The sequence below is a fragment of the Salmo salar genome, chromosome ssa07 (genome assembly GCF_905237065.1).
Source record: "Salmo salar chromosome ssa07, Ssal_v3.1, whole genome shotgun sequence".
Classification (NCBI taxonomy): Eukaryota; Metazoa; Chordata; class Actinopteri; order Salmoniformes; family Salmonidae; genus Salmo; species Salmo salar.
The window spans coordinates 45,903,774-45,918,328 of record NC_059448.1 but is presented as its reverse complement, the minus strand read 5'-3'; the positions used below and the strand labels follow the sequence as shown (position 1 = coordinate 45,918,328).

At 43.1% G+C, this 14,555-nt stretch overlaps 1 protein-coding gene across 2 annotated transcripts; it reads left to right on the top strand.

Moving 5' to 3' along the window:
• The first annotated feature begins 6,067 nt into the window (after nt 1–6,067).
• On the top strand, nt 6,068–14,271 carry LOC106609473 (fibroblast growth factor 4B). Of its 2 annotated transcripts, XM_014208339.2 has the most exons (4): nt 6,068–6,885; nt 7,395–7,498; nt 9,827–10,055; nt 12,807–14,271. In XM_014208339.2, the coding sequence occupies exons 1-3, from the start codon at nt 6,546–6,548 to the stop codon at nt 10,004–10,006; spliced, it is 624 nt and encodes a 207-aa protein (XP_014063814.1). In that variant the 5' UTR covers nt 6,068–6,545; the 3' UTR covers nt 10,007–10,055; nt 12,807–14,271. The 2 variants fall into 2 exon arrangements, with proteins under 2 accessions (XP_014063814.1, XP_014063813.1); XM_014208338.2 differs by having other exon boundaries at nt 9,827–14,271.
• The last annotated feature ends 284 nt before the right edge of the window (nt 14,272–14,555 follow it).

Below are 14,555 nucleotides of genomic sequence, written 5' to 3'. Positions count from 1 at the left end.
GTGGGACAAAATCCCTCCTGAGATGTGTGCAAACCTGGTGGCCAACTACAAGAAACGTCTGACCTCTGTGATTGCCAACAAGGGTTGGCCACCAAGTACTAAGTAATGTTTTGCAGAGGGGTCAAATAGTTATTTCCCTCATTAAAATGCAAATCATTTTATAACATTTTTGACATGCATTTTTCTGGATTTTTTTGTTGTTATTCTGTCTCTCACTGTTCAAATAAACCTACCATTAAAATTATAGACTGATCATTTCTTTGTCTGTGGGCGAACGTACAAAATCAGCAGGGGATCAAATACTTTTTTTCCCTCACTGTAGCTGTTAACCTTACAAGGCTAAATCACATCTTGATATTATGTGCCGTTGTGCCAGATTAGTAGTAGGCCTAGGCTGAGTTTGCTTATCAATAATTTATAGTACTGAAAATCTCTCTTTCACCCTCAGTGTTGAATAATCCTGCTGACTCAGTGATATTCTACATATCAAACAAACTGTAAGATCTTAGAAATGTGGTGGGGAGCGAGGAAGAGAAACGATGATATGAACTCCATAGAGGGGGTTACTTCTTCTCAGAGTAGAGAATTTCTCTTTTCGATGGTATCCTTAGTTTTTCTGAAATGGGTTGTATATTATTATAAATGAAAGCAAACGCACATTTGAGACCCGGCTTGTTCGACAACGGCAGTTGCTGTTGAACTGTTTCTGTTTCCTTCTTGTGCTGCAGGCAGCTGTGTTTAATTGTATTTTTCTAGTCAGATTGCTGTGGATAGTAACCCAGCTGTTAATGGGTCGAGTACAGTTGTCTCTGTCAAGGATTCATGCATCTAGACGTGTTGTCTTTTAATCTTGCTATGTGATATAATCCATTCGAAATGCTAATGGAAAGTATGTCAGAACATGCTCTGCGAAATTGCAATGTTCTTGGCTGATACCCATTAGTTTTCCTCCCATGCCATCATCTCCTCATGGTCTGTTGGTGCTTTGAAAGTATTGTCACAGTTCAAAATGCAGAGGTGCTTAGGGGTCGTTCATCAGATTAACAAGATTAACGTGGCCATTGGGCAACCCCCCTAAGCATTTGAAATATGAACTTTGTTCCAGAACATTCTTTTTAGGATGTCCCAAAGAGTGAATTCCATTAAACAACCCATAACGGCTGTGCACTTCAAATTTGCCAGTGGATCTCTTCAATTTCTGCTAATGAAACCCCTACATTTTGTCAGTACAGACGCACTTGATATGGAAATTCTGGACAAAAACAGATAATCCATTTTTTTTGCCATGATTTTTTTTGTACAGACAATGCAGATGTGATGGCCAATATTAGACATATACATTATCATTAGGCATCCCTGCAGTATTGTCAGGACTGGACATATGGTGGTAAGCTGCTGCTGATGGTGGTGGTATAGCAAGGTCTACCCTAAAATCACTATCTGTTAGGCTGTCATTACACACAGCAGTTTTAGCTGCACTTTAATCAGACTGTTGAAAGCTCTCTGTGGTCCATGTCTGTGTCTCAGAGCTCAGCAGCGTCAGTGTCAGGGCCTCAGCATGGTTCTCATTAACATAGCTTTCCCAAAATTGATTTAAGGTTTACTTTGTCAATGACATCTTCCTTTTGCCTATTCAGATGCTGTTTGCAGGACTTTCTGCTTGCCCAGCAAGTTAAACGCTGTAGGCATACAATAAATGTTCTTTTCATCATGGTTTACTGATGTTGTAACTTAAATTGTAGAAGCAGCAGGTACAATGAAGACATCTAACTAGCTTGCAGGAATCCATTGTTGTGGGTTCCCACTATGGCCAAGCTGCAAAGTCAAAATTTTCTATATCGTTAAAATGTATGAGAAAAAATTAGCTTAGGGTTAGGTTCAAAATCAGACTTTACGAAACCAGGGCTTCTTGGCCAGATAGTGACGACCATTGTTGTGCACTAACGGCCCGTGTTAAATGAAGACGATGTGGGGCGATGAAACAACGGAAGCCATTCATTATCAACGGAAGAAAAGTGATGAGAAGCGAAGTGGGCGGGGGATCGTTGGGCGATGCGAGCATGGGCAAGAGAGCGTGACCAAGGCGGGACTTAAGTTTGGGAAAGCTGAACTTTATCCAAGTTCTCAGCAATATTGCGGGGCTATTGACCAATCGAAGCTCACTATAGCTTCAAGCCCCTACTGGATTGGCTGTTGATACTGAGCACTACCTAGCATGCTGTTGGCTTGCTAGCAACCACATGACGAGCCACTCTGGACAAAGCTAGTGTGGCTAGGTGATGCATCACTGCATATTAATACCCCCTAATACCACGGTGCACAAACATTCAGCACCACAGACAGAGCGCTCATCATCACGACGTAAACTGAATAGCGCACGCTCAAACATTCAGCACCATGGACAGAGCCCAGATCAGCACGAAGTAAACAGAACAACGCAAGAGCAAACATTCAGCCCCATGGATAGTACCCTAATTCACACAAAGTAAACAGAACTGCACGATCCCAAACATTCAGCACCATGGACAGTAGGTCTACCCCGATCAGCATGAACTAAACAGAACAGTACGGCCAAACAGTGAGCCTCATGGACAGTACCTCGATCAGCACGAACTAAACGGAACAGTGCAGCCAAACATTTGGAACAATGGACAACACAGCAATCAGCGGAAAGAAAACAGAAGATCGCTGATTCAGCACCACGGTCACTGAACAGCGCTGTGCGCAGGCAGCTCATATAGATTCATGAGTGAAGATTGCAAAACGCCTATGTAACTGTTTTTTTTGGTGTTGTTGAATATTCAAACATACAATCTACCTGTAGTGAAGCCGTTCAAAACGTACATGACATTCTAATCATTTAGCAGACACTCCCATCCAGAGATACCCAAAAGAGCAACCAGGTCAAGCGCCCTGACCAAGGGCACATCAACAGTAACTGTTTGTTGGCCTCTGTAACTGTTTGTTGGCCTCTGTAACTGTTTGTTGACCTCCGTAACTGTTTGTTGGCCTCCGTAACTGTTTGTTGGCCTCCGTAACTGTTTGTTGACCTCTGTAACTGTTTGTTGGCCTCCGTAACTGTTTGTTGACCTCTGTAACTGTTTGTTGGCCTCTGTAACTGTTTGTTGGCCTCCGTAACTGTTTGTTGGCCTCCGTAACTGTTTGTTGGCCTCTGTAACTGTTTGTTGGCCTCTGTAACTGTTTGTTGGCCTCCGTAACTGTTTGTTGGCCTCCGTAACTGTTTGTTGGCCTCCGTAACTGTTTGTTGACCTCTGTAACTGTTTGTTGGCCTCCGTAACGGTTTGTTGACCTCTGTAACTGTTTGTTGGCCTCTGTAACTGTTTGTTGACCTCCGTAACTGTTTGTTGGCCTCCGTAACTGTTTGTTGGCCTCCGTAACTGTTTGTTGACCTCTGTAACTGTTTGTTGACCTCCGTAACTGTTTGTTGGCCTCCGTAACGGTTTGTTGACCTCTGTAACTGTTTGTTAGCCTCTGTAACTACCAGCGCCCCGCATTTGCCGGGCGAAAGTAAGCATCCAGCCAGGACGGGTTGTGCCAGCTCTACGCTCGAGACCTCCAATGCGCCTCCACGGCCCAGTATATCCTGTGCCTGCCCCACGCACCCGGCCTCCAGTGAGTCTCTCCAGTCTGGTACGCCCTATGCCTGCTCCACGCACCCAGTTTCCAGTGAGTCTCCCCAGCCTGTTACGCCCTGTGGCAGCTCCACACACCAGGCTGTCAATACGTCTCCTCAGTCCGATGAGACCCGTTCTGGCTCCACGTACAAAGCCTCCAGTGATGATCCATGGTCCGACGCCTCCAGTGATGATCCATGGCGCGAAGCCTCCAGTGATGATCCATGGCCCGGAGCCTGTAGTGATGATCCATGGCACGAAGCCTCCAGTGATAATCCATGGCCCGGGGCCTCCAGTGATAATCCATGGCAAGAAGCCTGTAGGGATGATCCATGGCCCGTAGCCTCCAGTGATGATCCATGGCACAGAGCCTGCAGTGATGATCCATGGCACGGAGCCTGCAGCAACGGTCCCCAGTCCGGAACCTCCTGAGACGGCCTACAGTCCGGAACCTCCTGAGACGTTCCCCAGTCCGGAGCCTCCAGCGACGTTCCCCAGTCCGGATTCTCCAGCGACGGTCTGCAGTCCAGAGTCTTCAGCGACGGTCTGCAGTCCAGAGTCTTCAGCGACGGTCTGCAGTCCAAAGTCTTCAGCGATGGTCTGCAGTCCAGAGTCTCCAGCGTCGGTCTGCAGTCCAGAGCCTCCGGCGATGATCCACGGTCCGGTTCCTCCGACGACAATCCACGGCCCGGTGAGACAAAAGCAGAGGGATCAGCGGGCGGAGCGGGGGCTACGCCCCGAACCGGAGCCGCCACCATGGGTAGATGCCCACCCGGACCCTTCCCTATGGGTCCGCACCTTTTTTTGGGGGGGTACTGTCACGCCCTGACCTGAGAGAGACGTTTTATTTCCTCTATTTTGGTTAGGTCAGGGTGTGATGTGGGGTGGGCATTCTATGTTGTGTATTTCTTTGTTTGTCCGAGTATGGTTCCTAATCAGAGGCAGCTGTCTATCGTTGTCTCTGATTGGGATTCATACCTAGGCAGCCTTTTCCCCACCTGTGTTTGTGGGTAATTATTATTTCTGTGAGTGTTTTGTGTGCGCCACAGTTGCGTCACGTTCTTTTCTGTTTTACTGTTTATTGTTTTGTTCATTTTCACCTTCAAATAAAGATGTGGAATTACCGGCACGCTGCGCCTTGGCTGATTTATGACAGGGAGTTTGAGGACAGTGAACGTGACATTTGGCCTCTGTAACTGTTTGTTGACCTCTGTAACTGTTTGTTAGCCTCTGTAACGGTTTGTTGGTCTCTGTAACTGTTTGTTGGCCTCTGTAACCATTTGTTGGCCTCTGTAACGTTTTTTTGGCCTCTGTAGCAGTTTGTTGGCCTCTGTAGCGGTTTGTTGGCCTCTGTAATGGTTTGTTGGCCTCTGTACCTGCGTGTTGGCCTCTGTGCAGACTGCTGAATAAACTCTCTGCCATGCTTGCCTATTCTACTGTTCCCCTTTCACTTGAACTGTAGATCACTTAAACTGTATAATTGTGAAAAATATTGCAATGCTCTGACTCTTTGGTACCCCACTACAACTGTCCCAATTAGAATTTTTATAGCAATCATTTTTGGAAGTTACAACATTTACAACAGTCATTGCTTATTTAATAGTAATGGAGTGTTTTATGTTATTACACAAATGGAAGAACAGTCCATATCCACTTCTGGAAGAACAAAAATCAGGCTGCAACTCCATTCCTGTAGTCCTAAATACAATTGCAATGCAACCGTTGCTATGTAATAACATGTTAATACAATGTTATAGGCTAAAATGTTATTTATCATGGAAACTGGTCTACATTCTGATTTTAAGAAATGTATAGATATAAATGTAGCAGACAAAATGCTTTGTCTTTCAAATGAGAATTTTACCAAAGCAAAGCAATGATTTCATATAACTGTTGTTTGTGTATCAGCAACAGCGCCCCTCTTAGTGGTTGCCAAGGTATGACTTGACTTGTGCCCCTTGGCACCCTAAGCACCTGGGGAACCACGTAGCATGGTACTCTCTGACGTGTAGGCATTCCCCGCGGCGTATGCGTTATGTGGTCTGTTCAAGGCTGACAATAACACCGCGTTTTCCTGGAGGTTGGGGGGTAAAGGAACCCGTAGACTGAAAGATCACTCACATTCCTGTGACATGTTAATATTGGTTTTCCTTTTTTAATCGGTGGCAAGTGCATTCTCTCTATAATAAACTGAAATCTTTCCAGGAATTCTGAAATGTGTTGCTGTGTAAACTTCCTGAACAAACAGCGAAGGAAGTGGCGGACAGGATTGCCATTGCTCTCCGGTGACTACTGGACTGTTTTTACACCTTCATTCTAAATAAGGAAGCAGCCTGTCAGACATATGACCAGCGTCCCAATTTGGGCTCCGTCAAAGTACCAATCGCATCCCATGATTGCTCAACTCTACCCAATGAAACTCCTCTCCCCTTGCCCCATCTCACATGTGAAGTGACAGTGGCTGCACATACTCTCATCAGACTTGCAGCTCGGCGCTTGCTGCATACACTTGCTGGGTTGCAACTTTTTCTTCCTCTCTCTCTCCCCTCCCTCACTTTGACTGGCAGCAATGGAGTCAGAGTGATGTCATATAAGGATACGAGTGCCTGGCAAGGTGACATAGGTTTTTGGTGAGTGGTATTCTCCACAGCCAGCGTTGCCTATTGAGAGAGGCGCCAGCGTTGCCTATCGAGAGAGGCGCGGAGCTGCAAAAGATGATCAGCACCACCACCTCAAGCTCTGTCACGCTCTCTCCTTTTTCTACTCCTCTTTCGGGCTGTCATTTCATGCCAGAAGACCTGATCTGCCTTCCAAAAATAAGCCTTTACCACCATGCCGAAGGAAGAAAAACAAGAAGACAGGTATTTTTAGGGCCATTAACTTTGACCACGTGCCCCGAAGGTAAACTGGATGGCCATTGCGCAAAGGTTCTTCATCGGTATGTGCAACGAAGCCAACACGCACTCGACGTTGACTGCAATTGTTCTCTTGGGGTCTCTATTGGGGATTGTGTCATCATATCCGATTCCAAGCAGGACTAATGCAACTTTATTGGAGCAAAGGTGGGAGACCCTCTTTTCCCGCTCCGTTCTGGGAATCTCTGGGGCGAAATCGGACATGAACTGGGAGAGTGACTATTTGATGGGCATCAAGAGAGTGCGGCGACTTTACTGCAACGTGGGCATTGGATTTCACCTGCAGATCCTCCCTGACGGCAGGATAAACGGTGTACATAATGAGAGCCAGTACAGTGAGTCGCATCCTGAAATGTAATTCAATAGAGAACATATAATATGAGCGGTCCCAAGTAAAGGCGACTTGAGAGCTCCTTGTCGGTCTTGCATGATATTTAATCATTGGCGTCGGCAACATTGAATGTCTCTCAAAGCAAAGACAAATCTATTAAAAAACCTTGTATCAGTCAGTGCTAAATATCTTCCCAGGCCAAAACATGACATGAATGCTTGGACCAATATAGACGCCAACTTATTTTTACACTGGCTCCTTCTGTGGCCCAGAAAAGGATTGCCATGCACGTCAGAAAGTGCAGTTATGATAGATATTCATTTGGGCAATAGGAAATGAACAGCATTGCTCCCCAAATGATACAGAACAAAGACGATGCATGCAGAGTAGCCACCTACAAGGTTACACCCACCGCTGCATTATGCACGTCTTTGTTCCCCCATAATCAAACGCATTGATACACTGTCAATTTGACAAGGTTCCTCTGTATAACACCATGCTTTGTTTGACTAGGTCTAATAGAGATCTCTACGGTGGAGAGAGGAGTGATAAGTATGTATGGAGTGAGAAGTGAGCTGTTTGTCGCAATGAACAGCAGAGGAAGGTTGTATGGAACGGTAGGTGTGCGCAATTGTATTTCCCTCTATTGCTGGCATGCTATTTCTAAGAGAGATGGAGAAAAACGCAATGTGTTTGAGATTAGCTAAGTTCTTTGTTAATATGTTATTACAAATCAAATATTACCTCACTGCAGGAAGCGTTCATGAGGCACGGAATGATTCCACTGTAAATTATTCATAATTCCCAATTTCCCCGGTTATAACTTGTTTCAGTGTGGTCTTTCTGTAGCTTGTGTAGCATAATGGAAAGGGGTTTTGTAAAGGATAACAAATATGTAATTCTTATTGAAATATGATCTGTTGAATAAGACGATATAAATTATGCCTATTGAACTCGTTAGTTAACACTAGCCTAATAGTCTATCAGTCATCTGATTGCTTTTCTGGGAGTTGAATGTCTGAAGTTATTTATTGAAGGAATCAATCAACGTTCAAGGTAGGCCTACTAATCTAAAGAGAAGGTGTTTTAGCATTGATTATATTAAGATTGATTTTATGGCCCAATGTTGAATGAAAATATTGCACCATATAGTCTAGTGTTGGCCTACTGCTGTAAATTGGTCTGAATTGGCAAACATTTGGCTCTGACATTTTAGCCTATAAAACTGCACCCTGCTTTTGTCCTGCAGTCAAAGATGGTTTAGTATGAAGATACAATAAAACTTCAATAAAATGCAGTCTCAAATAGCCGCCTGTTCCTTTTAATAGCCGGACATCGTCACACATTTCAGCAAATAAACGCATGTTTCAAATAAACGATGGGTCTAAATGCATTGTTTACAAGTGAACTTCAGTGCATATGGTAAAGATTGCGCAATAGAAGGTACAGGAGAGCAACATTATTGCCATGGATGAGACTGCAGTGTGGTTTGACATGGTCGCCTCAATTACAGTGGATACAAAGAGTGAGAGAATGATGCTGAAGCTGAAATTGCGGTGTGTGATAGGCAGCCTAGTCATTGCAAGTCTGATCTGCACTGGATGTGTTATTATAATGTTTATACTGGTCATACTGGTCACAATAAAGTGTGGTAGTCTTTTCAACATTTTATTGAGCAATAGATGCCTTGCTCAAATGGAAGCCTCCAATTCAAACTCCCATTTGACAGATCTGCAAGTGTTATAATGTAAGTGCCAGTTGTGTTCGGTGATTGAAGCAAATAAACCGCTCTGGCTATTATTTTAAGTTTTACAGTATGTAGAAACTGCATCTCCAATAGAAATCCCTTATCTCGCTTGTAGGTGATGTCATGGCAACGTTGGCTAGCTAAGCTCATGCGCAGAAACACATCATTGGTACTAATGGTCGTTTGGCGCCGAACTGCGCAGGTGTAGGCCACCAATCAAAGGCACTCCTTTGATATGAAGTTGTTTTTGACGAAAATTAAAACATGTAAGTGTCAATCTAGGTTGTGCCTTTAGATTTCGAGAAAATGAACAACTAAGGAAGAATTTTTCACTCCGGAAGTCTCGCGATGTTGGGCCTCTGGCTTTATAAACTGTGACTGAATTGAGTAGTGTTTAGCTGCAGTAAACAGCCAAATCTATTGCCGTGGAGGAGATCTACAACTTGCTGAAATGTATTTAATGTGTTCAGTTTGACAAGACACTGTAAATCAGCAGGCAATGATTCATCATGACGTTGATGAACAAGGAGTGTCAGAACTCATTTTAACCACGTTGAGTCCAGTCCTCTGTTTCCTTTGTATTTGGATTACTCTTGAAATAGTTTATTGTCTGTATGTTTATGTTAGATTGGCAGAAAACCCAATATTTTAATCATGAAAAATTATCTAAAAAATGATTACTATAGAACTTGGAAATGATTGAATATGAATGACTGCATTACAACAGAAATTTAGAGCATGTGGTTTTAGAAGTTTGAAGTGGTCATTTAAAGCCAGCATGCAGTCTTTTTAATTAACATTTTTAATCGTCGCTGTATGTCTATTTCATGGAAAATAACTCCAAATATATTTTTTCTCATTTATTTCACTGCACCTCCTTTTGCCATTGAAATTATGTCTGATCATGTATGCGGGTTGGTAGAAATGTAAATATATTTACATACACAACCCCGATTGGTGGATAGAATCGTCTAGACTATAGAGCCTAATCCGCTTACCCCTTCACAGTAGGAGAATACATATACAAATAAAAGATGACCAGTCATTGGTCAGAATAACCAGATCAAATTATGATGTCATGCTGTGGGCCAAAAACTCCATCCCACCTTAACAGGCTAAAATTCCAGCCGTTTTTTCCCCAAATGTTGTTATGCTAAAAGCTTTTTGTTGACCTTGTCTCTCCATTTGCCATTTTTAGAAATTCTTCCGGGACGAGTGCAAGTTCAAGGAGACCTTGCTGCCAAACAACTACAATGCCTATGAGTCTTCGGTTTACAAGGGCTCCTACATCGCCCTCAGCAAACATGGCCGCGCAAAGAGAGGCAACAAGGCCACCACCGCCATGACTGTCACACACTTCCTCCCCCGATTATTATGATCAAAGCTGGCAATAACTCACTAATTTGCACATGTGGATGTTCTCCCAGGTAATATACAATTATACAATATAAATATATACCATTACAAAAGGACTGCAAAAACTACACAAGTATTTATTATCTTTATATATGTATATTTGGATAGCTACCTTTGTATTAGAACTTATGTATATGCCATTATTTGCTGCTTATCACTTATCATTATCGATTGAGGAGTGTATTTACACCTTTTCTGGAAGTACATACCGGTTGTAACGGGAGTAAATGAAGATAGTTGCGCAGCCAAACTCCATAACAAACGGATTTTGACATTATAACGCTTGCATAGCTGTCTAATGGGAGCTTGAATCGGAGCTTCCTGGGCGTTAAAGACATCTCTAACTCACAGATACTGGGTCATCTTCACCCTGTCTTTAGGGTGGATGACTAATATCCTTAGCTTTTAGGAGTGAAATGGATACTTTTTATTACCTCAAAGAACCACTTGACTGGATAAAGAGATGCATGGAGTTACTGTATGCTCAAGGTAATACCTGTTTAGTTTATCCTTTCTCTGAGACCTTTGAGCACTTGCTGGTTCACTCCCCTGTGTTCAAGATTGCTATTTTCTAGCAAAAGGGGGGATTGAGAACGAGACTACTTAAATGCACTTCCCTTGCTGCACGATGTGAAGGTGCCTTGGTGTTCCCACTTGTGGCCCCCTTAAACTTGCATGTAAGAGACACCCGCTGTAGTCAGAAATAGGGCTGACACTCCGAGGAGGGCCTCAGGGGGGCAGGTCTATCTCTGGTTTATTTTATTTTTCTGTAATTAGATCGATTAAGTAATATACACTCTGGTACACAGAGAGAAGACTAGAGGAGAACTTCCATGAGTGTGGGGAGGTAGAGAAACTCAGTTGCCCACCCACAGTAGAAGTTTAACCGCCATGTGAGACTCCAGTCTCTCCGCAAGGTCATTTAAACATGGTGGGGCAGTTATGTGTTACAGACTGGATTCAAACCTCCTTTGTCTCAGAGCTCATTTGCATCATGGCTTGAAATGAACTGAAAAAGGGACTAGCATAAGAACGCACAATAAAACATGTATCTGCTCACAAACTGGGACACTGCTGACGTACCCAAAAGCTTTAGCGTTTGGCTTTGGGTGAGTGTGTGAAATGTAAAATTGCAAGCTTTTGTGCATCGCCATACATAAAGATGTCTGTTAAGCCAATGAAAAATTATGTAAATATTGACAAATGTGAACCAGAAAAAAAGAACCAGGAACAAGTTGCGTAGTTCAGGTTGCACAGTGACCATCCATGATGGTGCCTGATGTCTTTTTTTGTTGGTGAGAATCGTTCCCATACATGATTATTTATTTAGTTGTTTGTTAAAGTGTGTTTGGTGAAATCCCATAGACCCCTCCCAGATCAGTGTGCTCTGCAGCAGCACTGCAGTGGCAGAAAGTTGTTTTAAATGTAATTACGGGAGGCTCAGTTCCTGGAGTCAATGTGTAGCACTGGACTGAAGGACAGTGCAGTGCCTCATAGTTGATAGTGTTCTTTCCTCTGCTGCTGGTTACTTGAAAACTGAGGCTTCTCACTCTGCCCACCCCAAGTCACCCTCTGGGAATGTTCTCTTTGGTGGAGCCGAGGAGGAGCAGGACTATTTTAACCTAGGAAAGACTTATGGGATGCGGCCTGCTGTCTCTGTTTGTTGAATCCCCTGCAAGAATGTGTCTCAGTCCAGGAGGATTGGCTGCTCCCCACATACTCCCCTTTAACCAGTTCCACCCCGGTCGTCAGATAACCCTGTGAAAACCCATGGGGCTGGAGGGACCTTGGGATTCCAGCAGTAACTCAGGAGCTTCCTCTCCTGCTTTAGTCCTTTTTTAGTTCACGGTCAGAGTCATGGACCAGTGTTGACCCTGACTCTGTGTCCAGGGGGGTCTGCTATTTGAGTCACCCCCTCCCCACCCTTTCCCCCCCACTCCCATCAAATCAATATTTGTCTCTATTTGATAGTGTTATCTCTCTATTTGATTAATTTGCAATGAATTTGATGTAAAGCTAGTTGATTGGTTTTAAAGGGACATACAGGGCTGTGCTGGGTTGATTATTTATTTATGGAATTCCTTATGCACTGTTTGAATGGTCTCCATAGAAAGACCATCAGTGGCCTCCAAGACTTCCATCTTGTCCTTAATTGCTCTTATGTGCGTGGCTTTAAAGCTACAGTCTGTGATTGGTGCATCCATTTTTGGACTTTAAATGTAATGTAATGAGCCTTTATAGCCATTTATTCTTAAAGAATACAACTTAGAAATGCCTCATGACCTTAGTTAAACAGTCTTACCCCATCAGAACCCAAAATTTAAGCTTGGTTTATTCCACTGTTTGTGAACAATGTAATTGTAAACAAACACTGTGGGTTAAAACTATAAAAACTAGTGGCTAGGCAGCGTTTTGTTTTTCGAATCATAGACTGTAGCTTTTAAAAAAAACTATCATTGTCACTTTTCATATCTGATTGCCTGGCTGAGAATGCATGTGTCTGAGATCTACAGTTATTTGAGTTACGTCTTTAATTTCTCTTGCCGAAGTTCAAACACTTGGTTTGATGCATCTCTGCCCTGCATTAATGTGAATGCAGATTTCATTTTTGTTCCTCTCACACCCCTTCCCTCACACACTTGTGCGTAGTCTACATCCGAATACTTCCGGGGAGGGGACCTCTGCAGACTTGATGCAGTACTTGAGGCAAAGAGCAAAGTCACTGCAAGTCTCTATCCTCCCAGTTCTCTGTGTCTCTACAGCAGACCTTGTGGGCCACTGTGACGTCAACCAACCAACCGCTCTTCAGGAATCACCTGGCTCTGCCTGAGAACCAAGGCTCTGATGTCAAAAGACTGTGGACACGAGCTTCCAATCCTGTCTAAAACAAACCTTCCCTTACACTTTCGCAATCTTAACAGAGAGGTCTTGGAACGGTTATTTAAAGATTTTAGTGGCACATTGGAGTATTGCAGGGGAGTTTCATATTGCAGTGTAACTGTTAAACAATTTCCACAGTTTACAAGAGTCCGTTGAGGTTATTTTCAGGATTGATGGAAGCTTTCTCTAAAGGGCAGCACCTACCTACCTGTACACTTACTAGTGGTGTGCGACAGGAATTTACTTTTTTTAGGATGGATTATTATGGGCATACAATGAATCTGTCACATGGTATAGTGGCCTGGTTCAAATCTCCTTTTCCTAACTTGTTGTAATGAGAATATATGTACTGGAAGTAAATCCTATTGTTTGTCTATTGGTTAAAGAGTGGTCTCAGAGATCAGACTTAAGACGTATTGCTGCTGTGACTGCATGTGGTATTACATGAAAACATTCTGGGATAGTTATTGACATTGGTAAATGTAAAAACGAAAACATAATCAGATACATTGTTCTGATAAGACTGAGTCAAATATCTTTTTAATAAGTTCAATGTGAGTTCATTTGAACAGCTTAATCCTCATGTCAACATACCAGGGTGTGAAGTGTGTGTGAAGTGTGTGTGTGTGTGTGTGTGTGTGTGTGCGTGCGTGCGTGCGTGCGTGAGTGCGTGAGTGCGTGAGTGTAAGAGTCTTGCACGCCCTCCCTCAAAGTCAACAAGATGTCAAAGGTGCACCTTATCAGATATCTTCTAAAATATTGAAAGTAGTGCTGCTTGTGAAAAGTGAAAGTTTGCTATCTTCAAAGTAGCTTATAAAATGCTGTCTTTCCTATGTCTGAGCATGGTAACGGGATAGTGAGGCAACTAAAAGCTGGAAGCATAAAGATTACAGGTTCATATTCTGTTCCCTATCAGACTTGACCAAAACATACGACCACAATAAATTCTAGTTCTTTTTGAAAATGATTTGTGAAATGTGTCAATGAACTTCAGCAGAGAAGGCATCCTGTTATCATGCTTGATTGGGAGTGTGTCTGCATGTGTTTCCCTTGTGTGTTTCTGGAAAACTTTCTTTCTCTTGGTTTTGTACCCCTGCACTAAGGGGAGTGAGCTTCCACATATGCCCCTTCTCTCTGTTAACATATACCTCACCTTCTGCCTTAGTTTTAATTTGTTATGACGATTGTAAAATAGTAGACTTCTGCAATCATTTATTTCTGAAAAACTGACGAGGCTACGTAAGACTACTAATATATTGAAAATGTTTTTCCTTTTATTTTTGTACGTATGTGCTGTGCACAGCATTCTACTGTATTCCTGAGATACCAATAAACGTTTGTTTTATACTTGTTGTTTTCTTGGTTTCTTATTGAGCCCGGGGCTGTATGGGTTTGTTAAACATGACAGAGAATCATGTACACGTCACCTAGGATGAGATCAACTTGATTTCCTTCTAGCACCTCACTCACAAAGATGAATGAATTACCATATAGTGTGTAATGCACACTGACCAGTGTGCTATGCCCTCTACAGCCTATTGCAATACTTAAGGTGATCTACTATTTTAAGGTTCAGGGGCACTGCTCTGCAAAATGTGACCCCTGAACCCCCTTATAGAATGTTGACACTT

Coding starts and splice junctions, on each gene's coding strand:
- LOC106609473 (XM_014208339.2), top strand. CDS start 6,546: ATGGCCATTGCGCAAAGGTTCTTCATCGGTATGTGCAACGAAGCCAAC. Junction 6,886..7,394: donor ACATAATGAGAGCCAGTACA/GTGAGTCGCATC, acceptor TTGTTTGACTAG/GTCTAATAGAGATCTCTACG. Junction 7,499..9,826: donor GAGGAAGGTTGTATGGAACG/GTAGGTGTGCGC, acceptor TGCCATTTTTAG/AAATTCTTCCGGGACGAGTG.